This window comes from Arvicanthis niloticus, chromosome 2 (genome assembly GCF_011762505.2).
Source record: "Arvicanthis niloticus isolate mArvNil1 chromosome 2, mArvNil1.pat.X, whole genome shotgun sequence".
Taxonomy (NCBI): Eukaryota; Metazoa; Chordata; class Mammalia; order Rodentia; family Muridae; genus Arvicanthis; species Arvicanthis niloticus.
The window spans coordinates 42,066,892-42,091,557 of NC_047659.1; the positions used below are offsets into that span (position 1 = coordinate 42,066,892).

Here is a 24,666-nt window from a genome sequence, read left to right on the forward strand (position 1 = left end):
GAAGGAGAGGAGAAGCTAGGTGATGAAAGAGAGAAAGAGGGGGGAGACAGGGAGGCAGATATTCATGTATCTCCACCAGTCAAAGATAGTTGTTATATCTAGGTTGGTCAGTGGGTTACACCTCTGATTGAACAATTCCAAACTTATAACGCTTATAATTAACATTATTTTAAAACAATGTATAAATGCAAAAAGGAAAAGGGGACATGGGATAGGGGTTTTCTAAGGGGTGGGGGAATGGGGAAAGGAGATGGCATCTGAAGTGTAAATAAAATATCTAATAAAAAAATTAAAAAAAAAGACCCCCCCCCAAAAAAAGAAAAGAAAACACAAATCGAGGCAACCCCAGAAATATAAGACTTAAGAAAGAGAACAGGAACTACACACAAGAATCACTAACAAACTACAAGAGATGAAAGAAAGAATCTCAGAGAAGCCACAGTAGAAAAAATTGATACATTGGTCAAAGAAAATTCCAAATGTAAAACGTTTCTAATTAAAAACATCTAGGAAATTTGGGACACACTGAAAAGACCAAATCTGCCGGGTGGTGGTGGTGCACGCCTTTAATCCCAGCACTTGGGAGGCAGAGGCAGGGGGATTTCTGAGTTCAGGGCCAGAATGGTCTACAGAGTTAGTTCCAGGACAGCAGCCAGGGCTACACAGAGAAACCCTGTCTCGGGAAAAAAAATCTAAGAATAATAGGAATAGCAGCAAAAGGTGAAGATTCCCAGTTTAAAGGGCTAGAAAATATCTTAAACAAAACCATAGAAGAAAACTTCTCTAACCTAAAAAAAGGAAAGGCTACAGAAGCTTACAAAATATCAACTAGATTGGAACAGACAAGAAACTTCTCCTTCCACATAATAAAACACTAAATATACAGATAAAAAGGAAAGATATTAAAAGCTGCAAGGGAAAAAGACCAAGTAACACATAGAGGCAGATGTACCAGAATTATACCCGACTTCTCAGCAGAGACTCTAGAAGCCAGAAGATCCTGGACATAGGTCTTACAGACCCTAAGAGACTACAGATAACAGCCTAGACTATTATACCCAGCAAAACGTTCAGTCACCATAGATGAAGAAACCAAGATATTCCATGGCAAATCCAAATTTAAAGAAAATCTTTTCACTAATCCATCTCTATAAAGGATACTAGAAGGAAAACTCCAACACAAGAAGAATAACGACACCCAAGAAAACACAAGAAATTAATCATCTCACAGTAAAACCAAAAGAAGAGAATCATACACATACATCAAAATAACAGGAACTAACAATCATTTGCTATTGATACATCTGAACATCAGTGGACTCAATTCACCAATAAAAAGACACAGGCTAACAGACTAGTCATGTAAACAACATCCATCATTCTGTAGCATACAAGAAACACACCTCAGAAACAAAGAATGACATTACCTCAGAGTAAAGGACTGGAAAAAAGTTTTCCAAGCAAATGGACTCAAGAAACAAGCTGAAATAACCATTCTTATGTCTACCAAAATAATCTTTGAATCAAAATTGTCAGAAGAGATGGGAATGACATTTTATACTTATCAAAGGAAAAAATCCACCAAGATGACATCTCAATTCTGAACAGTTATGCCCTAGAGAAAAGGGCATTCACATTTGTAAAAGAAACTTTACTAATGCTCAAATCACACTTTGAACCCTACACAATAATAGTGGGAAACTTCAACATCCTACTCTCACCAATGGACAGGTCGTTGAAACCGAAACTAAACTGAGAATCAATGAAACTAATAGAAGTTATGAACTAAATGTATTGAACAGATATCTAAAGAACCATTCACCCAAAAATGAAAGAATATACCTTCTTCTCAGCACTTCATGAACATTCCCTGAAGTTGACCATATAATTGGGCACAAAGCAAGCCTCAACAGATACAAGAAGATTTACATAACCCCTTGCATCTTATCATATCACCATGGATTAAGGCTGGACTTCAACAAAAACAGAAACAATAAAAAGCCCACATACTCATGGAAACTGAACAACTCTCCACTCAATAATCACTTACTTGGTCAGGGAAGAAATAGAAATTGAAGACTTTCTACAATTCAATGAAAATGAAGGCGCCCCAATGCCCTCATTGATATGGAGCATACCCAAACTTATGTGACACAGTGCTAAGAGAAAAAGTCATAGCACTAAATGCTTTCATAAAGAAATTTGAGACATTTCATGCTAGCAACTTAATAGCACATGTGAAAGATTTAGAACAAAAAGAAGCAAACACACTCAAGAGGATGAAATAGTCAAATTTGGAGATGAAATGAATCAATCAGAAACAAAGAGAACAATATTAAGAATCAACAAACCCAAGAGCTAGATTTTTGAGAAAATCAACAAGATAAACAAAACCTTACCAACCTAAAAAGCACAGAGACAGTATTCAAATTAAGAAAATAAGAAATAAAAAGGGAGATATAACTACAGAATCTGAGGAAATTAAAAAAATAGGTTTTATGTCACAAGACTATACTCCACAAAACTAAAAAATGTTTATGAAGTGGATGATTTTCTAGGCAGATACCTCTTACCAAAGTCAGATCAAGAGCAGGTAAACCATCTAAACAGTCCTACAACCCCCAAAGAAATAAAAACAGGCTTTAAAAGCCTCCCAACCAAAATAAGTCCAGGGCCAGATGGTTTTAGTGCAGAATTCTACCAGACTTTCAAAGAAGATGAATACCAATGCTCCTCAAACCATTCCACAATATAGAAACTGAGGGAATACTACCTAGTTCATTGTATGAGGCCACAGTCACTCTGATACCTAAACCACACAAAGATTCAACAAAGAAAAAGAACTTCAAAAACAATTTTGTTTATAAACATTGATACAAAAATACTCAATAAAATTCTCCCAAATTAAATTCGAGAACACATCAAAAATATCATCACCATAAAATGTCATCACCATGATCACGTAGAGCTCATCCCAGTGATGCAGGAATGGTTAAATATATAGAAATCCATCAATGTAATACTAATTCTCCTCAAACTCTTCCACAAACTATAGGAGCACTACCTAAGTAATTCTATGAGGCCACAGTTACCCTGATATCTAAACCACAGAAAGACTCAACAAAGGAAGAAAATTTTAGACCAATTTCACTTATGAATGTCTAAGCAAAAATACTCAATAAAATATTCACAAACCAAACACATCAAACACATCATTAATTACAACCAAGTAAGCTTTTCATCACAGGGATACAGGAATGGTTCAGTATATGAAAGAAAATCTATCAATGCAATCCACTCTATAAACAAACTGAAAGAAAAAAAATCACATGATCATCATATTAGATGCAGAAAAAAACCTTTGACAAAATCACACATTCCTTTTTGTTAATCATAATAAATAAACAATAAATACATCAAACAAATACCATGAAATCATGGGACATAAAGAAACATAATTAGCAGGGAGGCACTTGGACACATTCAAATCTATTTGCCATAAAATGCACACACACACAAAATAAAGTTAAATTTTGTTTCCCTTTAAGAGATGTCAAATATTAACAACTAAAGAGAATGTCCTGTGTCAGTGAGAGCTGGAGCAAGGTCAGGCTCACATGGTTTATTCAGTTGACTGATTACATTACTCCTAGGAGGCAAAATATTTCACTCTGGAATTTATTGTAAGAAAAGATTTAAAAACTCAAATGTTTTGCAGGAAAAATATTACTTAAGTCACTAAAGATTAGATGGAATGAAGTTGGCCAAGTTATGATAAATAAATATGAACACTTTTAACAAACTGAGAAATCTATGTGATAAAAGTATTTAAAATTGTACATTGGAAAACATTGAGGGCTGGGGCCATGGCTTTGTGCATACAGACATTTGCTCACAAGACTAATCAGCTGGATTCAATTCCTGGTCCCCCATAGGATGGAAGAAGGAAGACCAGCTCCTATAAGTTGTCTTCTGACTACCACACACTTAGTGTGGCATGAATAAGTAACTGTAATTTTTAAAAATGCATTTCAGAGGCGGCTCAAGTGATAAATGCTTTACACATTGGCATGAGTATCTAAGCTCAGATCCCAACCCCTATGTTAAAGTGGGCATGGCAATGTGTCCTCATAATCATGGTGCTGGGGATGCAGAGATAAGATGAATCTGTTAATCTCACTGGCCAGCCAGCTATCTGAACTGAAGAGCTCCAGATTCAATGAGAAATCCTGTGTTAAAAAATTACAGTGGCTGGGCAATGGTGGCACACGCCTTTAATTCCAGCACTTGGGAGGCAGAGGCAGGTGAATTTCTGAGTTTGAGGCCAGCCTGGTCTACAGAGTGAGTTCCAGAACAGCCAGGGCTATACAGAGAAACCCTGTCTCGAAAAAAAAAAATTACAGTGGGTAGTGATTGATGAAGTTATCTATTGTCTTCCTCTGGCTTTTACATGCATGTGCACATTCATTCTCACAGACACTTGCACACACAGACATGAATACACATACAATACAACACAACACACACACAGCCACACACAGCCACATATGTACACAGGAGATTTAAGAGTCAGACAATGTGATGTGTGTCCGTAGTCCCAACTTTTTTTAAAAGACAGATATAGGATTGCTACTGGTTTTAGGCTACTTAGGGCTATGTAGTGAGATCAGGGTAGCCTGGATTGAAAAGTGAGCCCATCTCCAAAGAAAAATCAAATGAGACGTAGTTGAAAACGGAGAATGTTCATAGCAAATGTTTGAGCAGACAAAGATGAAATGTGGATCATGGTTACTACTGAGCAATAATATTTGCTTGCATGCTTTTTGTAGTGCACATATATAATTGAAATAATCAGACATGCCTTATAAATGGTAATAGACAAAATAACAATTTCTAAAATAGGACTGGAAATAGATGCTATTAATTAAAAAGCTGAAAGAAACAAGTGGAAATGGAAAAGAGTACAAAAGAAGTATATACACTGAACCTTATTTTGAATGATAGATATTTAGTGATTGTGTATAGTCATGGGATTTAGTGTGATATTTTAGTACAGGCATATGTCAGTGCTCTTTGATCAAGCCCAATCTCTCCTCCTCCACCTTTCCACATGCTTTACTAGCGTCTAGTGATTTTTCCAGCTGCAAATAAAGGCGAGTGGTGAATTATTAAGGATAAAACATGGGAAAAGGTCATAAGCTATTTGGTTTCTAAATTCAAGATCTCATCTTGAATTCTAATTCAAATTGAATGTTAATTATTCTATTTTCTTGTGTTAGGAAAAATTAAAAAAAATACTTATCTTCTTCTTTTGCTGGTTGAAATTGTCGATAATGACACCGATAAACAGGTTCAGGGTGAAGAAGGACCCAAAGATGATGAAGATGACAAAGTACAGATACATGTACAGGCTTTCCTCATACTTGGGCTGTAGTTCAACCTGCCAATGTAGAACATTTGCTAACTGATAAAGCAGGTTTAAATGTTGGAAACATGTCAGTGCTTTTTCACAAGAGTAGACGACTATATTCTTAGAAATAATTTAGTATATTTTATTCCCATATCAACAACCAAAAACCCCCTAAAAAACAAACAAACAAACAAAAAAACCAAAACCACAAAAATATTCCTGAACTTAGGCACCAAAAAGTTTTTGTGTAAAAAGTAATAAAATTTGGCATTCTAAAACTAATTGCATAATTTTAAGTAGTATAACTGATATTTTGTTATTTGGACAATAGACTTTAATTTGGTAAGTTTTAAGTTCATTGATTTTTAGTTATTTGAAAATACTAGGGTGGCGTCTTATGTCTGTGCAATCCCAGAATTTGGGAAGCTGAGGCTGGAGACTTGTTGAGTACTAATTAGTCTAAGCCTGGACTACAATGTAACATCCTATCTTAAAAACAACCAAAGACAATGTTGGTGAAAAGATTAGCTCTTATAAATATATAGAGAAAACTTTATAATCAAGATTCATTTGTGTATGAGCCTATACAGCAAATGAAAGAACTGAATTATTCATCTGGATGCTGGCATCTCGCTCTACCATTAACACAGTCATTAAAATTTTTAGATTGGATAGACATGCTCAGTGATCTATTTTATAAAATCCTCCATTGATAACTGACCCTTAAACTTGCGGTTATAAAAATAGACACAAGGCTGTGTCTCACACTGCACAACAAAGGAGTCAAGATATAGTATACACAGGTTCCTAATGCAGTCTTCTCTTTTTAAAGAGAGCAGAACTAAAGTTAACTGAACATGTAAGGCAAACTCTATGCAACAAGGTGAGATGACAGTTCCAGAGGCGATCAGGAAGTTTGCAGGGGAATAGGGGGATCCCAAGTTTATCATTTCCACATAGTGAGCTAGAGGTCTGGCTTGCCAAAGAAAACTGAAACAAGAACAAGAAGTAAAAATAACAAGAAAGAAGAAAACACAGGTTTTTTTTTTTTTTTTTTTTTTTTTTTTTCTGTTTTGGAGATCAATCTTAGAGGAAACCTGTGATTTTATAGAACATCTGAAAGCTAAAAACAAAAAGTATGGATTTAAATAAAGTAGAAGTGATAACAACTTTGATATAGGCTCCAGTGGATGTATGGATGTTGTTCACATAAAACATGGATTTGGAAAAGACTGTGACACATGTCTAAGATTTCTAGCTCAGCATCTTTGGCCTTTCAGGCTTTGAAGCATGGAGTTTACCTGCACATTTTAGCTATTGATGACAGTCATATACTTTTTTATTTGCTCTTGTACCACAAATAGGAACACTTGGGAGAATGTCTGTTGCTTATTAAATGAATGAGTTGAGTTTTTTTTTCTTTTCTTCAACTTCTGTTTTTGGCTGAACTCAATACAATATCTCTGATCAACCTGCTCGTCTCATGTAAAAACTCAACATACTTTCTTCCTATGTTTTTTATTAGCTAAAATAGAGTCAGTTTGCTTGGCTAATCTGTAAGCTAATTTAAAGCACCCAATCAATATTTCCAGAAGACACTGGATATAAAGAATACTTACGTTTCTGGAATCAACTGCTGCATACATGATATCCATCCAACCCTTAAATGTGGCCTGTCAGAAAGGACATGCATGACTTACTTTGGGTTAAATTTCAAAACTGATACTTACTAAGTATTCTTACTGTACATGTTTAAAGAAATATTTTAAAGTCATTTCAAAACAAAATTTTCTTGGATTTTGAAAAAAGCCAACAAAATGATGATATGACATATCTTCCTATTTTATAACCAGTTCTAAAGTAATTATCAGGCTTAACATTCTATTATAATTTGGAAAAAAAGTCTTTTTTTAAAAGATTTATTTATTTCATGTATGAGTACACTGTTGCTCTCTTTAGATCAAATTGACAGTATTTAAGGTTTTTCTTTATTCTTACAGTCTACAGATTATATGGGCATAAATAAAAAATTAAGCCTATTCTTTTAAGAATTTTTCAGAAATAACACTATATTCATTTTCTGTGGGGTAGCCCCTGAAGAGATTTTGTTAATATAAATAATAAAATAATAAAAGTGTTTAAAAATAAGACTGACACTTGTCATTTGCACATTGAAGAGGGATTCCTCCTCTAACCTTTTGCAGTCATTTGTCATGTGTCTTAGAACACAAATTTGAGGCTACAGGACCTGAAATGCATATTCCTTAGTCAAAGAGGAAGCCTTGCACGGTTTTGGTGATGTATCTTGGCTTTTAAATCATTGATTCTTGGATGACGTGGGAGTGTGATCAGAGACTAATGCATCTTAGTCAGAAAACAGAAATTCTTTTCATATTAAGGAGAGAAATGGGTGATGTGTCAGTGGCTTATGTCAATCGATCATAGAACCCATTTATCACACACTTCCTACAGGAACAAAAAAGTGATTTGGACTATTTCTATGAAATTACTAATCAACAGAGAGGTGGGTGGTAGAGTCAAGTGCAAAATGGCACTTGAGGAATTTTTGCTTCGTAATGAGACATGTTTAAGAGCTCTGTGCAGAAAGCATCTTCTTCATTTTCTGAATCACTTAGCATTTCAAAGGATCCTTGAAAATGTCTGATCTTCCTTTCCTCGGTTTTCTGAACAGAATGATATGTTTTAGAGACCCTTATGCTGCAGGGATCAGTACTGGATCAGTGTGAATGGCAAGGGAAAGGTGGTGAACCCAGTGTAATACTTAAGAAATCATTCTTGATACAGTTAAAACAATCATTATATTGCGGTATAAACATTCAGAGTCGGCTGCAGGGGACAGAGAGAGAGATGCCAAGAAAACAAATGAGAGGAAGTTATAAAATAATCATAGTAAGGATGTGTGTGAAAACTGCAGAAGTGCTGGGAACAGCCTAGGCTTATTTACTGCATCTGGTTGAGTATCTGAAACTTATTCTGGCAAATAAAGTACATTTCTGCTCTGACTCCCCTAAAGAAGAAAAGGGAGACAAATTATACAACTGTTTTGTATTTTTTTAAAATCCCAAATAGAGCAGTAATTTTTTTTTTTAAATATACCTGGCCTTTGTTTACACTCACTGCTTTGTTGCAGATAGAAGTGTCATTGGATAAATATATTTAAGGGATCTCCACCTTTTGTGTGTGTGTGTGTGTGTATGTGTGTGTGTGTGTGTGTGTGTGTGTGTGCTGTAAACAAATCTTGGGGAACTAATGATGTTTAGGGTAAATCAGTACTCGACAGCAGTGACAAGGGCTCCTCTGGTGTGAGACTTGTGTTTGACTCCTGAGTGCTGACACTCTGGTGTTCCCATCACACTGCGAGAATAAAATCTCCACAACCAACCACCTTTCCCAAGTCTCCAATCCAGACTGAGGCAACTAAGTATCAGTGAAGTCCTACATGTTAGTTACAGTTCAGGTGTGTGTGTGTGTGTGTGTGTGTGTGTGTGTGTGTACTAAAGAAGGACACTCTGCAAAAAACAAGCTTTTCAACTGCAATTGAAAACAAAATACCAGTGGCCTTATTTAGTTAATAACAAACTTTTTTTTATAAGTGACAGGAATTTGAGAGAGAGAGAGAGAGAGAGAGAGAGAGAGAGAGAGAGAGAGAGAGAGAGAGAGAGAGAAGGAAATAAGACCTTTGAACAAAATAGAAATACCTGACCTCTCTTGACTATGTTTGTAAATGTTTCTACTCATCTGGATTCACAAATTTGTACTAACAGATAATGCTGAAAAAAATGTGATAAAGTTTCTTCTTAACTAAGTAACAGCTGAAATAATCACTTTGTTATTATTCCAAGCAATAAAAATTTTTCAGAGAAAATAGTGTTCACTTACAACTTGAAGCAAAGAAAGATACCCAAATCCTACATTATCAAAGTTTACTTTCACATTTTTCCAACGGGCGGTCTCATTTCTTTCTATTAGTTTTAGGCAATCAGAATGATTATTGACTTCGGTGATCTCAAACATGTCACCAGTTGTGGTGTTAACACAGTGGTAGAATTTGCCAGCAAACAAATTTACGCCCATGATGCTGAAAATTAGCCAGAATATAAGGCAAACCAGAAGCACATTCATGATGGATGGAATTGCTCCTAGCAGGGCATTCACAACCACCTAATACACAAATGGAGAGAAACAAAAGTCAGAATCTTTATTGATTAAAAGCAAAAAGACATTCCCCTAGGAATCTTTGATTTATTTTCTATCAAGACTACTTAACCTATCTGTGTAAGAGCAAAGCAAAAATAATCTTAAAATAAAATGCATTCTTTCTTAAACATTATGCTTTGGAAAAGAAATATAGGCAATATGCAAAGAATATGGAGAAAAGAAAGAAATTCGATATAAAAAAGGGAGTTAAAGAAAAAGCAAAATGGGAGGGTCTACTACTGGATGAAGACACATGTGTAGTGAAAAGAAAGAGAGAGAGAGAGGACAGAGAAGTAGGAACTAGGAACTTCTAGGCAAGAGATTAGCTCATTAAAAAAAAAAAAACAATATCTCAAAGAACAGAACTAAAACATTTGGGCATGAATTGATTGGACCAATATACTTTAGATATAAATTAAAATTCAGATGTATAAATATAAAACTATTTTAAACACCTGGTATATTTTTGGCCTTAATTATCCATGCATTGCTATAACTAATAATAGTTTTTGCATAAGAAGCAAGACGATTTAGCATCATGTATTTCCGGAGATCATCACATCGTTTATTTCAAGCTCCAGTCGTGTCAGTTGTTTCATTTACTGAGTTTATTCCAATAAACTTATCTTAAATGAAACACTAGAGAGATCATTTTCTCAGGAAAATAGGAAAAGGAGGGATGTCAAACGTACTTATTAACTCTGATGTGATTGTGTAAAGTCTTGTGCTAAATTATTTTCTCCATTTTTTTTTTTTTTTTGTTTATGGGAAAGATATTTACCTCCCTCTTGTCCTTAACTCAGGACTACAGGTTTAAAATGGGATTTTTTTTTACATTTGACACACTGTAGTCCTGGCTTCCTTCTCTATAGCTCACCATTGAGTTGGACATGAGTAGCTAAGAGGGAGATAAAGGCTGGCCCTAATGTGCTCTTACTTGGCGGATGCATTTCAGACTTGAACACGAATGACTGAGATTAATTCCACCCACGAGGGAACACCTGCTGCTTTTATGAGTTTGATTTAGAAGAGCATCTATTTGATTTTGATTATATTATAATTTTAGAATAAAGTTTTTGCCTGTCTGACAGAAGTATAAGAGCCAATTCCTTGCACTTCTGAGCCCTGGCTGAACTCTATAAGAAACAATAGCCATTGGAGGATGCAAAATATTGTGTTAAGTGTCTGAGAGAAATGAAACCATTAATAATAAAGACGAGGGATGAACATGAAGAAGACAATTCAGATTACCCTATCGAGGCAGAAGCAGAAGATAGGAGATGTGGAGAAACTAGTGAGCAACTATCTCTTGTTTCTGGCCTCTCTAAAAGAATTAGCACACAAACTTTCCTGTACGTATTACTTTTTAAAGTTATCTTCAAATTAATTTTTTAATAATTAAGAAGGGATTAAAAATACTTTTATGTATTTTTAAAAATTGTACTTCTAAAGTTATAGTTTATTGGATTTGAGATATGGACACTGAAATTGAATAGTTCCTTCTCTTTTCTGAATACTTCATCTCCCACCTGCCTGAAGTGCTATGTCTGCTGAGGATATGAAATCCACACTAAAATGCGAGCCTTTTACTTTTAAAACCCAGGACACTGAACATTTTGATACAATTTTGTAGGTTTCATGCTGCTTTTTTCCACCTTTGTCATTTGCCCACCTTCCTGCTCTCCTTCTTGACTCTGAACTCAGTTACATGTGGGGTCAGTTCTGGAAATTGTGCTCAGGTCCTAAACTTGGCTGCTGAAGGGTTCTCACTATCCTGATGTATTTCCCCTTTCAGCTTCTCTAACTGGTTGCATACACTTCATACTCCTCAATGACAGTCATTCCAAGCGAATGTGTTAGCTTGAGAATTGAGACTCGTCTTTTTTTGAGACTCCCTGACAAGTATTTACGCTTGAAATAATCTCTCTTCTCGGGGCTTTAGCTTAAACAAACATGTCTTTTATTGAGTCTAACTCTACCCACTTGTTTAGCCTCCTTAACAAAGATGCGAGTTTTCACCTTTGAATTCAGGAATTATAATTTAGTACTGGAAAGAACAATTTGGTGCTGGGGAGTCATTTGGAAAATCAGACTAAAACAAATTAGGTTCAGTAAGTAGACCAGAATTGGCATCTCATACTCTTTTCTGCTTACCCTGCAAGATTTTTTTTTTTCTTTTTCAAGAGTTGCAACCTCATGGGTTTCTCTGACTGCTCTGTGGGAAAGTTAATTATTTTCCTATACCATTGGTAGATTATGATGTTTTAATGTGTATATATCGGGTGTACATACATATGAGTGCAGGTATGCATGAACATGTGTGTGCACATATGTGGAGGCATAGGGATGTATGGGAAATACATGTATAGATGTAGAGGAAATAGATGTAGGGGTTGGGAGTGGGGTTCCATCTTATTTATTGCATCAACTGAATTCAGAGCCTGACGACAGGGCTAGCCTGACTAGCCAGCTTACTCTGGAGATTCAGTTTCATCTTCCTAGCTCTGGAATTATATGTGAGCTACTATGCCCATCTGACATTTATGAGGGTCATGGAGTCAAAATTCCAGTACTCATGCCTGTCTGGCTAAGGATTTTTCCACCACACAGGAAAACAGTTTGCATAATGGAATACATGTGAGAGATTTCCTTTGAAACAGAGACTGGTTTTGAATTAAAATTAATGCTCATTAGTGTATTTGTGATGTCAAATATTGTATAGAAATGCAGTTCAGGAAAACGTGCAAACTTGCCATAGATTTAAGGCATTTATTTTACAAGGAACTTTGTCTTGAAAAACATTTGGCATAGGATCAGAGGATTTGCCACTCAAAATCCACTTAAAGTTGTGATTTCATTAACATGCAGGGCAAAAGATCACAAAAGAATTGCCTCTCCCAAGAGTCCAGCCATCCCTTAGTTCTGTAGGGAGGGACGTGCATTAATTGTTTGCAGTCTCTAGGGAGGGTTCGTAATTGCCTCCCATGTGGGATGCACAGGAAAGAGCTGGTCTAAATAAATTGGAAAGAGCACATTAAGGTTATAAGGTACATAAAAGGAGATGTCTGGGAAAGAAGTATGCTTAATGGGTGAATTATAGAGGTTGTCTCTTCTAACAATGTTTTAAAAAGACATCTCCCAGCAGAATTCCTGTATTGTAGCACAATCAGTTCTTTGAGTCTATTTCTTCTTTATGGTTCATACTTCTGATTAAATTGATGAAAAATTAGCAACAGGTGAATATTCTAGTTGATATTAGAAATTTCAGTGCATTTGAAGGTATCATCTAAGTGGAGGTGTTTTGATTTTTTTTCAAGTCACTGTTAACCATGGGTTCTATAGATTTTCTAAGAAACACAGAAAAAATATGTGAATAAAAATCCAAAAAACCCAGAAAGTAGAAATCTTGAGTTCTTAATATGAAAAGTAAAAAGTTTTCAAAACAGCTAAACTCAGTGTTGTGAAATTTTATTAAGATGAATATTTCTGATAGATAAATGTCTCAATTATCCAAACAAAAATTTTCTTTCAAATAATAAAAATCATCTTTCTTACACAAGACTCCTACATTTTAAGAGGAAGCAGAAGCGTAGGTTTGTTTTTATTTTGGGGTTCACTGTGATGCCTTCTGAGATTCTGGGAAGTTAATTGGGGTGGCTTAAAAGGAGTTGGTTTATATATCAATTTCTTACTTCTCATAATTTTTTTGTTCTCTGAGCATATTTTATTCTATATACTTAAATGAAGCTAACTTTTCACATGTTTTGGTTTTATAACTTAAAACACATCTTTTCTGTGTTCCCTTGTTTCACAGGTATCTTGCCTTGCTACCTTCTGCAAATAACACATTTTTATGCAATAAGGATGAGAATGATCATAACCAATGACAACCCTAAGATACCTGGTCTGTTGCACCTTGGCCTCTGCTTGCACACATCAACAGCTGATGGAATGTAGCTGGCCCGTTGAGGGACCAGAGCAGTGTGTTTAAAAACAAGGGGTATATGCTTCCGTCACTACCATGAGCTTGACAAATTACAATGTTTTCATCAGCATCCTACACCAGGGTCCCCCACCCTCACCAATTAAGTAATTTCCCCATAAATGGACAATGAAGTATACAATAGCTAAATCATATTCAGTGAAACTTAATAGAGATATGTACTATTGGGGTTACAATGCACAGACGGTAAGTCAGAGATATCTTTTTTGTCCCCAAAGAAATGTAAGCTCATTGAAAGTAGTGGATTTGGAAGTAAATGCTGTATTGTCCCTTACTGTGGTGCAATCGTACACTTCCCGTTCCCACCCTCAACCCCACTACACATAAGTCACAGTGCAAGGATTAAAGGTAGCAAAAGGGGTAATACAGTACCCATAATAAAGGGCTGAGGGGAGGAACCACCGCTCCACCCCATCCAAGTTGGAGCAAGATTATCCTATATAAAATAGAAATATATAGTTTATTATTAGTTAGAAAGCTGATATGACAGAACATTTGGTGTTACTCTTTGTATATGATGCTCACTGTCTGTTTCCCTAGCAACTAAGACTTGAGTTCTTTGGAAAAGGTTTTTCACGATTTTTCCAGCTGAGGAAATTAAAAGTACTAATTTAAATACAAGTTTTATTTGACCCTAGGTATCCACAACATCAGTTCATTACGTTCAATTTCACAAGTTGAAAAAAATTTGGACTGGAAATTTGAAATACAGTAAATGTTCGAAAGCTGTCAGCCAAAAGTGTGCATAAGACATGCAAAACACAAAGGGCAACGTGATGATAACTCGTTTATTACTTTCTAACTCCTTCTCGAGCACTATGCAGCATGCTTTACTCAATAGTGTTGCGTAGAAGCACATGCTTTGAAAGAGTGACGGAAAACCCAAAACAAAATGACTGCCTGATTGACGCTTTGACACAGCGATTGCGGTTCTATGCCGCCAAGGAGAATAAAATGAGAGTTTCTGAAGATATTCTAGCTCACTTCCCGGTTACAATCATCATCATGTCCAACCTCACCATCATCCATAATGACATTTTTACAAAGTAGAAGAATCCTCATACTAGAAATACAAAAACAGAATCAACAAAAGGTTATTTTTGACTTTACAATGCCAAATTGCTGGTGAGGAACTGCCCTGCCCTTGAGGTATTTATGAGCCGAGATATAATAATTGGGAGTCAGCTTCCTAGCATCTACCCTGAATTTTTGTTTCGGTGACTCCAGAAAAACATTACTAACAATAATTGATAAAAGCATAATTAACAATAATTGATAAAGTGATTTCTGTAAAAAGATAGAATAGACCCATTTGTTATAGAAAGTAAGTATTGCATATGAAAATAAGTGACTATGGATTTAATAATCTTCTAAAAGGTCAAAGTTGAGGTCTTTTCTAACAACTTTATATACTTAACATTATTCATTATTTTAAAATGTAGATTTGTGGGGAGCACCAAGGCCTGACACTATTACCTATGTTATAATATGTTTGCAGACAGGAGCCTAGCATGGCTGTCCTCTGAGAGGCCCAACAAACAGCTGATTGATACAGACGCAGATACTTACACCCAACCAATGGACTGAAGTCAGGGATTCATATGGTTGAATTAGGGGAAGGATTGAAGAAGCCGGAGGGGAGCAACCCCATTGGAAGACCAGCAGTCTCAACTAACCTAGACCCCAGGTTAATCCCAGAGACTGAGCCACCAACCAGGCAGCATACACAACCAGGCTGCTCTGAGGCAGGTACATATATAGCAGAGGACTGCCTGGTCTGGCCTCAGTGGAATTAGACCTGACTAATCCTTTTGGGACTTGAAGGCCCAGGGAAGGGGGAGGCTTGGTGTGTGTGGAAGCACACTCTCAGAGGCAAGATGAAGGAGGAATGGAATGAGAAAGTGTAGGAAGGAGGACAACGGCTGGATTGTAAAAATAAATAAATAAATAAGAAACACTTAAAAAATTTTAAAAAGTTGAAAACTGTGAATTTTAATTCAGCTCACATATTTTTATATAAAGTGTATGAAAATGATGTTTTCCTTGACAACTGAAATTGCTATTCTGAAAAGAAAGTGATCTTTTAATTGGAAAAACACTTAAGTTTTGCATAACTGGAAGAAAATCCATGATACATTTCCAATACTAACGTGAATTCCTGCGTGAGAACCTAAGCTTCTTTGTACTTACTTGTATCTACTGAAGAGAAGTTTTTATATGTGCTAGAGAAATTTAAAATGACGTAAGTTTCTTACATCATTTAATTTTTTTTTTTATCAGAGTAACTGGCAGGACAATGTGTTCTCTTTGGTTTATACATTTATTTCATCTGCTTTGTTTAGAGAACATAAATTTTGGATCTTAAAAAAAAATTTCACACTGCACATGCTCTACAAATGATTGTAGTATGCTTTGAAATAATCATAATAACAATAAGCCGATAAATGTGAAATTCTAACGTGTGATGAACCACGGAGATGGGAGCAATGCTTTGTTCAAAAGGGCAACATAAACCTTTGTGTAACTGAGAAATGAGTCTTAAGTTAAGTGTAATTTGTCATGTATGGTAATGAATACATATTCTTTTTTTTTTTCTTAACAGCTTTGTTGTCATAAGATGCATGGGTTTTTATAATATTTAAATTAGTAATTTACTTATTCATTGTGGTTAATTCAGTTACAGTTGAGGCAGTATTAGTTATACTCCAGTCAATGGTTAATGTCTGCCCTTGAATATATTCAAATGATGAGAATTTTGGCATTGTAAAGACAAAACATTCAATAACCCCATTTTTTCCCTTTGTACTCATACACACTTGTGATTCATATTATTTTTCATAAGATTCCTTAAGCAAAGATGGGTCATCATAGAGGAGAACAGTATGACACAAATTATCTCTAGGTAATTAGTTCATAACTCCACTTAGTTCTTTAAGAGAGTATCTGCCCCTCCCCCTTTGTGTTAGGAATAATAAGGAAACTCCCAAGATCCACTATGAAATAAGGTCATTTTAATTAGCAAAGCAGATAAATGATATTAAATCATTTTCGAAGAGGCCTCTTTTCTCTTGCATATCACCAAGAAGTAAATATGCAACAGAGAAAAGGGTAAAGTAGCAAGTTTGCAAAGGGTTGCCATTCCTTTTGCATGCATGTGGTTTTCGTTAGTTAAGTTGAACTCAGTCTAGCTTTGACAATATACAATGCTGCAGAGTTTTCCTTTTTCTTACCCTCATCCCTTCAAATCGTGACAAGGCTCTTAGGGGTCTCAGAGCTCTTAGTGTCCTTAGGGATTTGATGGCCCCGAGTTCAGAGTAACCCAAGGCATTTGCTGTTAAACTGACCAATGAAACCTGTACAATACAAATAACAATGAATAAATAACATCTCTTTAGTTCAATTTGCAGTTATCAACTGCTACAACAGATACAGGTTTTATTCATAGCTGTTTTGTTATTCTCCTGAATAAAACACAGCAATAATCACTCCTAATGACATACTGCTCTATCCATAGATCAGGGCCCCATCTAACCCTCAGAGAAGCTCTTTCTTGCAGTAGGTGGTGGTTAACACAGAGACCCACAACGGGGTAATGCTGAGTGAGAGACCTTGGAACACTCAGTATTAAGCAGAGTATTTTCTTGAAACCCCTCCTCTCAAGGTGTAGTGAAAAGCGCAGAAGAGGAGGCTAAAGATTTTAAGAGCAAGAGGTGGGGAATGACTCCAGGGAAATTAGTGTCTTCCAGACACAACAGGGCGAGGGACACATGAGCTCACAGAGACTGTGACAACACGCACAAGACCCGTGGACGATTTAAGCTGGACTAAATCGCAGAATGGGGGAGGGGACATGAGCAGAAAGTTCTATCCCTAACTGAGAAGCTATTTGCAACCGGTACTGCTGGGAGAGAGAAAAATCAGTTTTCCTCAACGGAGTGACATTGGGTATATGAACCACACTCGAGGGCAGTCTGAGAAATCAGAAGTAGTTGACCCTCTAAAAATGGACTCAGATTTATTGTTTGTTTGTGTGCCTTTGTGGTTGTTTTTGCTGTTGTTTTTATGGTTTGGTGGTTGGTTTCTTTTGTTTTGTTTAGCTTATTTTTATTTTCTTTCTCTTTCTTTTCTTTTTCCTTCCTTCCTTCCTTCCTTCCTTCCTTCCTTCCTTCCTTCCTTCCTTCCTTCCTTCCTTTCTTTCCTTCTTTCTTTCTTTTTAAAGAGAATAAAGTTGTCTGGGTAGCAGGACAGGAGGATCAGGTAGGACTTGGGAAAAAGAAAACATCAAAATACACTGTATGAAAAGTTACACTATATGAAAGGTTTTAAAGTAACAAAAATATAAAAAGGGCATAGATGGATATTAAGAATAAAGAATTTGCAAAATACCAAATCCTAACCACCCTATGAGTTGTGAAAGCATGAGCTAATATCTATTGATTAATTTCCTCTCTCTATTCTGTAAAACTGATGATTTCTTTGAGGTTTCTATCAATTCAATCACTTCAGTTTAGCCTCACTGAGTGGCCTTGTTACTCGTTTTAAGTCAATGAAGTATTACTATTAATAACTAAAATTCTCTATAAGCACATTTGGTATATCAATGACATTCTGTAAATCTCATGTACAGCAAAGAAAATTTCTTCCTTGTCACAAAGTAGACTTGTTTTTTACTACCCTCTGAAACCTTGTAATAAACTTAAAAAATCTTTCCACAAAAATCTTCCAGTAGAGAACAAAAATTTATAAAATTACAGTAGTACTCACCATCTCTTTTGTAACCTGATATTCTTTACTCTTGGGGAAGAAAACTAATGAATAAACATGTGAAGATCCAGTCTGGAGTCCATCTGGTTTATAACATGGCAGAATAAACACCATACCTTTTAAATAATTTTTTCTATCATTTATGTTATATATTACCAATATTATTTTTAAATTTAATTTTCCTACTAGGTCTTATCTCCTCTTTTAAAATTAGTTAATACATTAGTCCAGAACTTCTAAATTCTATGCTATTATTCGGTGAGCGTATTTAAGGCTGGGCATCCTATCTTGTCATCGCAACACAGTGGCCAGAGATTCATTCACAATTTTAGAATTAGGATACAAATAAGACAAACTACCTCAAACAAAAGGCATGATGTGAAAGATACCTACATCAACGATCAGGAAGTCCAGCCAGCACCAGGCATTGGTGAAATAGGTTTGATAGCCATAGGCCACCCACTTTAGAAGCATCTCCAGGATGAAGATGTAAGTGAAGACCTTGTCAGCATACTCTAGCATGGTCTTGATGGTCTTTCGTTGATCAATATATATATCCTCAAAGGCCTAGAAAGAAAATGTTATATATTTTAGCTTTCAAATGCCACTAGAATCTTAAGGCTAGATTTTCCTGATTATATGTACACATGGTATTTCCTCGACACAGAAGAGCAGGGACACAGTACTACTGTTGTTTTGTCACTCTCTGGGTCTTTTCCTTATTCACCAGAGGAAAGATACTTTAGATATCTGCTAAAACCAGAGGAGGATATGCCTTCATGACTCCACTCTCCCTGAAGTGAAATTGTATTTTCACGAGTTAATTGGGTAATCCAGGAAGTATTTCTTAATGTCACATTCAAGGGAAGCCATTGTGTTTCTTTGTTTGCATGGGTGTGACTCAGTGGCTAGAACATTTGTCTAAGATACATGAGACCAGGAGGTCGATCTCCAGCACCATGAGAGAAAAAAAAATCCATCTCATTATTATGTTTTTTTCTATAGGACAGAGATTAAAAAATAAATGATTATTTTTATAAATCATAGATTATGGTTTATCAACATTCTGTCCAATTTTATTTTATTAAGTAGTTTTTTGGGGAGCGTTTGTTGAGAATTTTACTTCTTTTCTTTCTTTTGTTTTTGTTTGTTTGTCTTTCAAGACAGTATTACTCTGTGTAATAGCCCTGGCTGTCCTCACTTTGTAGACTAGGCTGGAATTCGAATACCTCTTCCTGCTGATTGCTGGAATTAAAGATGTGCACCACCACTCCTGGCTGATAATTTTACTTTTTAGTAGGTATAGTATGACATTACTTAATAGGAATGTGATATAACTTTTCAATTAGATTCAACTATGTGATGTTCTAATATAAACCTCAGCTGGTACTTGACTTCTAATATATATTTCCTTCAATGATGAAAAGATATTTTTGTCTATGATATACATATATGTAGATAGTGATATGTAGAAGACATTCATTAGATCAAGAATTTTACAGAAAAATATATACTTGATTTAAAAACTTGTAAGTCATTGTGTTTCAATCAGGCAAATACTTTGTGTTTATTTATTTGTGTATCTATTCTATCATCTATCTAAATCTATGTATCTATCATATATGTATCTATCATGTATGTATCATCTATCTATCTATCTATCTATCTATCTATCTATCTATCTATCTATCTATCTATCTATCCAAACATTTTATGGCTTAACTACTTCTGTATATCTAAAATGTTATTAATATAGTTGTACATGTGTAAATAATTTTCTTCTAAATTTAAATAGATTCTGATGAAATGAACACTTTCCTGTAAACATAATCCAGTCTTTAAATAATCACTTAGGCATGGTGCCCACTCTTTAGCATTGCCAGTAACCATTGTTTCCTGAGTAGCAGAAGAATAGTGAACCCACATGAAAAGACAGAGAAGAGGTCCCCAAGGACCTACCAAGTACCAACAAAGAGTTCATCAGAACTCAGAGGATATGTAACCACTGTAATAGCACCTACATGAACTCTGTTCTGCTTTTCATAGTCATATTTAGTTAAGCAAAGATGAATTTAATATTTATTTACTTTGTTTATAATGGCCAAGCAAAAGGGTCCATTTTTGATCTGTTTCATAATAAGAAAATCATTCTGATGAATGATCAGAAGTGTGTGTGCACACATAAATGCAAACTCAGAAATGTAGTTATTCATTACATTTCTGGCTGGAAGATAAAAAGGTGGAGTTATTGAAGAACCATTGGCAACTAAGGCAATGGGATTCAAAGGCTCAAGAGTCACTGGTGTGAGATTGTCCCAGTTGCTACTGTAACACATTGGGTTAAGGTTCACTCACCAGGGCACCACTACTGAGGAGGATCATGAACACAATGAAGGTTTCAAACCAGTTGTGTTCAACTATTCGGAAGCATGTTCTCCGTAGGTTCCACCACTGTTTGCCTCTTCCTTCTTCCACGCTGATTTGACAGCACTTGAATCTCTGCACACAGCCTGCAAGAATAAGGTTCCAATAGGAGTAGGGAAGATAGCTCTACCGCCTCTGTTATCCATCACATCAGCCCAGCTTCATATCTCCACCACCAGAACTACCCCTAATTTGCTCCAATGACACTTCAACTGTAAAGTAACAAGTGTGTATTTATAAGCAATGGAAAATCAATGAAAACATACGGCATCTCCATATTTTGCCTTTTCTCTGGCACATCGTTGCCTTTAAAGAAAACTCTTTGTAAATTACAAATAGTGACAAGTAGTTTGCCCTTATTGTCTGAAATTAATGCATCCGGTTAGAGCTACTCTAGAAAAGGACTTCGAAATGAAACCAATAACTGGTCAGAAACCTTCCCTCTTAAGAAGTGTGTAGAGTAGCAATAGACATTTCATCCACACATGGGTATTCTTGCGGTGCTCCTAAAAGGGGTGTACTTGGTTTTCTAAGTTGTCCATGTTTGCTAACAAGTGACTGGCATGGTCCTGCTTTGATGTGCCTGTGACTTCCTCACGTTGCTTTGATTTACTGAATCAAGCTTGTGAGCATCACTAACTACAAGGTTTATTACATTTAAGCACCCCTGTTTGGGTCATCAACACTGAAAAGGCTGCGCTTCACAGGTGAAGTGCAAGCGAGGACATTTGCATCTTTACCTTCAGTGAAGCAAGCCTCAGGCTCAAGGGTTTCTTCTGGTTCCATGACAGGCTGTTCCTCTGCAGGCGCCCCGATGTCTACCGTGCTTCCCTCTGAGGAGCTACTGCTTTCATTGAGTTTCTGGGCATAAAATAATCATAAAAAGCAAATTCTTTTCATTTAATTCCCCAATGAGTGGCATACCAAGAATAGATTATTGTTATGAATGTATTTTTATTTTTCTCAAGGTAAGGTGCTATGTAAATTTAGAGTAAAAATAAGACTCAGAAGAGGAAATGTCTTGCTGTTGGTTCCTTTTCCAGGAATTTCTGTGTGCTATCAGATTGTTGTGTTGTGTTGGATTGTTACAAATGACTATTAGCAACAAGTAGTGAAGAAACTTCTATCCTGTGGATTGGGGGAGGGGGAGAGTGTCATGACTTGTAGGAGTAGGGAGAGAGAGAAAAGAAATGAAACTCAGAGAATCTGTACCTTAAAAGAAAATAAAATTATTAAGCTCTCTGTGTTTAAACATTTACATATATTTCTTTAATAGTGTCTTGATTCTGAGTAATTATAACTGAATGCTTTAACTTACAATTAATTGTTAGGTAGATCAGAGGAACAGAATTATTTATTATAAATGTTCTCATATTTTTATATTTCATATGCCCTTTTGAAAAAAGATGTCTTAAAATAAGTTAAGAATACACCAATAAACAAATAAGCTCAGATTTTTAATTAGACAGGTTTATTACTGGAAAATAATTTAGAACCTAAAGTGTTGTAGAAACAAACCAATAAATACATGGAAAAGTCAGTTTTCCCCTCAACGAGTAATGTTTATACTAATAGCCCATGTAAAGCTAATTAAATAGAAACAGCAGTTCTCAGAGTTTGGCAGTAGTAACAGGACACATGGTTCTCTTTTTGGCTTCTCAGGAGTCAAGGATGGCAAAAACAGCAGAATATCAACTTATCCTGCTGACCTTCAAGTCTGGGTAAGAATAATTAGTACACTTGGTAATTTAGTCAAATAAGATACATTGAGCACCATTAATGTGGTAAAAACTTAGTGATTATTGACAACTATAACATCCACAGCCATATTAGATACTTGAAATAGAATATGATGTTTTCCAAACTATGGATTTATGTTTAGGTTGAAAGAGATCACACCAACTACTCTGTCAACACATATTTTTAAATAATAAACATTAAGCATTATGCTAAAACTATTAATAATAATTTCATATATATATATATATATATATATATGTAAAACAGAGTTTTCTTTGTTCCATCAAAGGAAGATAGCTTCTATACCTGAGTCTCTATTCAGCTGACTGCCTTCTTTTCTTTTAAATTTCTTGTGAAATAGAAAGTTAAAGGTCATGGGGATCTGAATTGACATGAAAGACTAGTCACAGATCTGAGTGTCTGTTTTAAAGATTACCTGTGTTATTATGCATAGATCCTTCACTGAAAGCTAATATTAACTTTTTCAATAATTATTCAGCATCTGGGGCATTTACTCCTCAGCACAGGATTCAACAACAGGTAGATTTTAAATCTACACTTGAGCTGCATTTGCTTTGAATGACCTTATCAGTGATTCAACCATCTCTTCTGACTTAAAAACATATTCAAGGATAAGTCATGCATTTGCTTATATAATAAATGAAGAGACTATAATAAATGACTAGACTGTGGGCTTGAGTTACGATGCCCATTATGAGGATTCCTGTGTTTTATCCTCAACACAACTGGAATCTATAATTGGCTGTAACATGATAGTTTTGGGCTGAGATTTGCCACTTCAGTAGTCATATTTAATAGCTTTAATTGGCATTATTTTTGTTGCAAGAATTATTTATTTTATGAAAAACTGAGCAGAATTTTATTATTATCCATCATTCTTCAATATATATATTGAATATATATTTTTTCAGATTGACAGAGCCATCTCCATATATATATATATATATATATATATATATATATATATATTCAATATCTATCTATCTATCTATCTATCTATCTATATATATATATATAGAGATATTATTATCCATCATTCTTCAATATATATATATATATTGAATATATATTTTTTCAGATTGACAGAGCCATCTCCCTATATATATATATATATATATATATATATATATATTCAATATCTCTATATCTCTATATCTCTATCTCTATCTCTATCTCTATCTCTATATCTATATCTATATCTATATCTATATCTATATCTATATATATAGAGAGAGAGAGAGAAAGAGAGGCATATTTTCACCGCAAGTTGGATGGAGCTAAGGTGGGAGGAGTAAAAAGAGGAAGAGGAGGAGGAAGAAGAGGAAGAAGAGGAGGAAAGAGGAGGAGCAAAGGCAGAGAGATACGGGAGCCATGGATGACCACGCATGCACCGAGAACAGTCCTGGGTAAGAACTTATATATAGGCTAGTTAATTGTTTAACATCTCTGATTGTGTGGGCATCTTGTTTATTGAGCATTACCAAACTTATAAAGTCTTTGGATAATCTAAGCATTAGAGTCTCATTTCTACTGGGTACCGAGTGGATGGTGGGATGGTCTAGGCCCAGCCCAGCCTTGTGGAGACAGCGTGGAAGATTGACAGACCCATCTCCCACACTGGCATCTCATGGGTGGCAGGGCCGGTGTCTTTGGCCGCCTGAGCCAGTGGCCTGAGCCACAGCAGCAGCGAGAACACATGCTTGGGACCTCAGGGCTAGGCTACTCGGGAAGATGGCGGCTGATTAAGAACAAGCAAGACTGAGTGCCACCGATTTTATATACTGACTTCAACATAGATATGTATAAAATTCTGTGCAAGATACCTTCTGCTTGTGTAATAAGTGAATTGATTTGAGAAGTTGAGTCTTTACCAACATTTATTAATTACTAGAAATCCTATCTTCCCCAACTCTGAATAAATTTATGTGTGGGCAGAGATTCAGAAGAACTTTATTTTAAATAGAAAATTTAACTTGCTGAGCATATAACAGTGATCTGTTAGATATTTTAGTTTTTATCAAGAATCACAATATTAGGTACCACTCAGATAAAACCTCATCTTCAGTGGTATCATTTATCAGTGTCA

The 24,666-nt window shown here is 35.5% G+C and overlaps 1 protein-coding gene across 1 annotated transcript in view; it reads right to left on the reverse strand.

Annotated features, from left to right (window-relative positions):
• Scn1a (sodium voltage-gated channel alpha subunit 1) overlaps positions 1 to 24,666 on the reverse strand; it is a 140,914-nt gene that overhangs the window by 13,843 nt on the left and 102,405 nt on the right. Inside the window, exons 18-24 of the mRNA XM_076928839.1 lie at positions 21,560 to 21,680; positions 20,751 to 20,905; positions 18,789 to 18,962; positions 16,862 to 16,984; positions 9,311 to 9,592; positions 7,030 to 7,083; positions 5,303 to 5,440 (exon numbers count right to left, since the gene is read on the reverse strand). Coding sequence (XP_076784954.1) covers positions 5,303 to 5,440; positions 7,030 to 7,083; positions 9,311 to 9,592; positions 16,862 to 16,984; positions 18,789 to 18,962; positions 20,751 to 20,905; positions 21,560 to 21,680 — 1,047 coding nt within the window. The remainder of the gene's footprint in view (positions 1 to 5,302; positions 5,441 to 7,029; positions 7,084 to 9,310; positions 9,593 to 16,861; positions 16,985 to 18,788; positions 18,963 to 20,750; positions 20,906 to 21,559; positions 21,681 to 24,666) is intronic.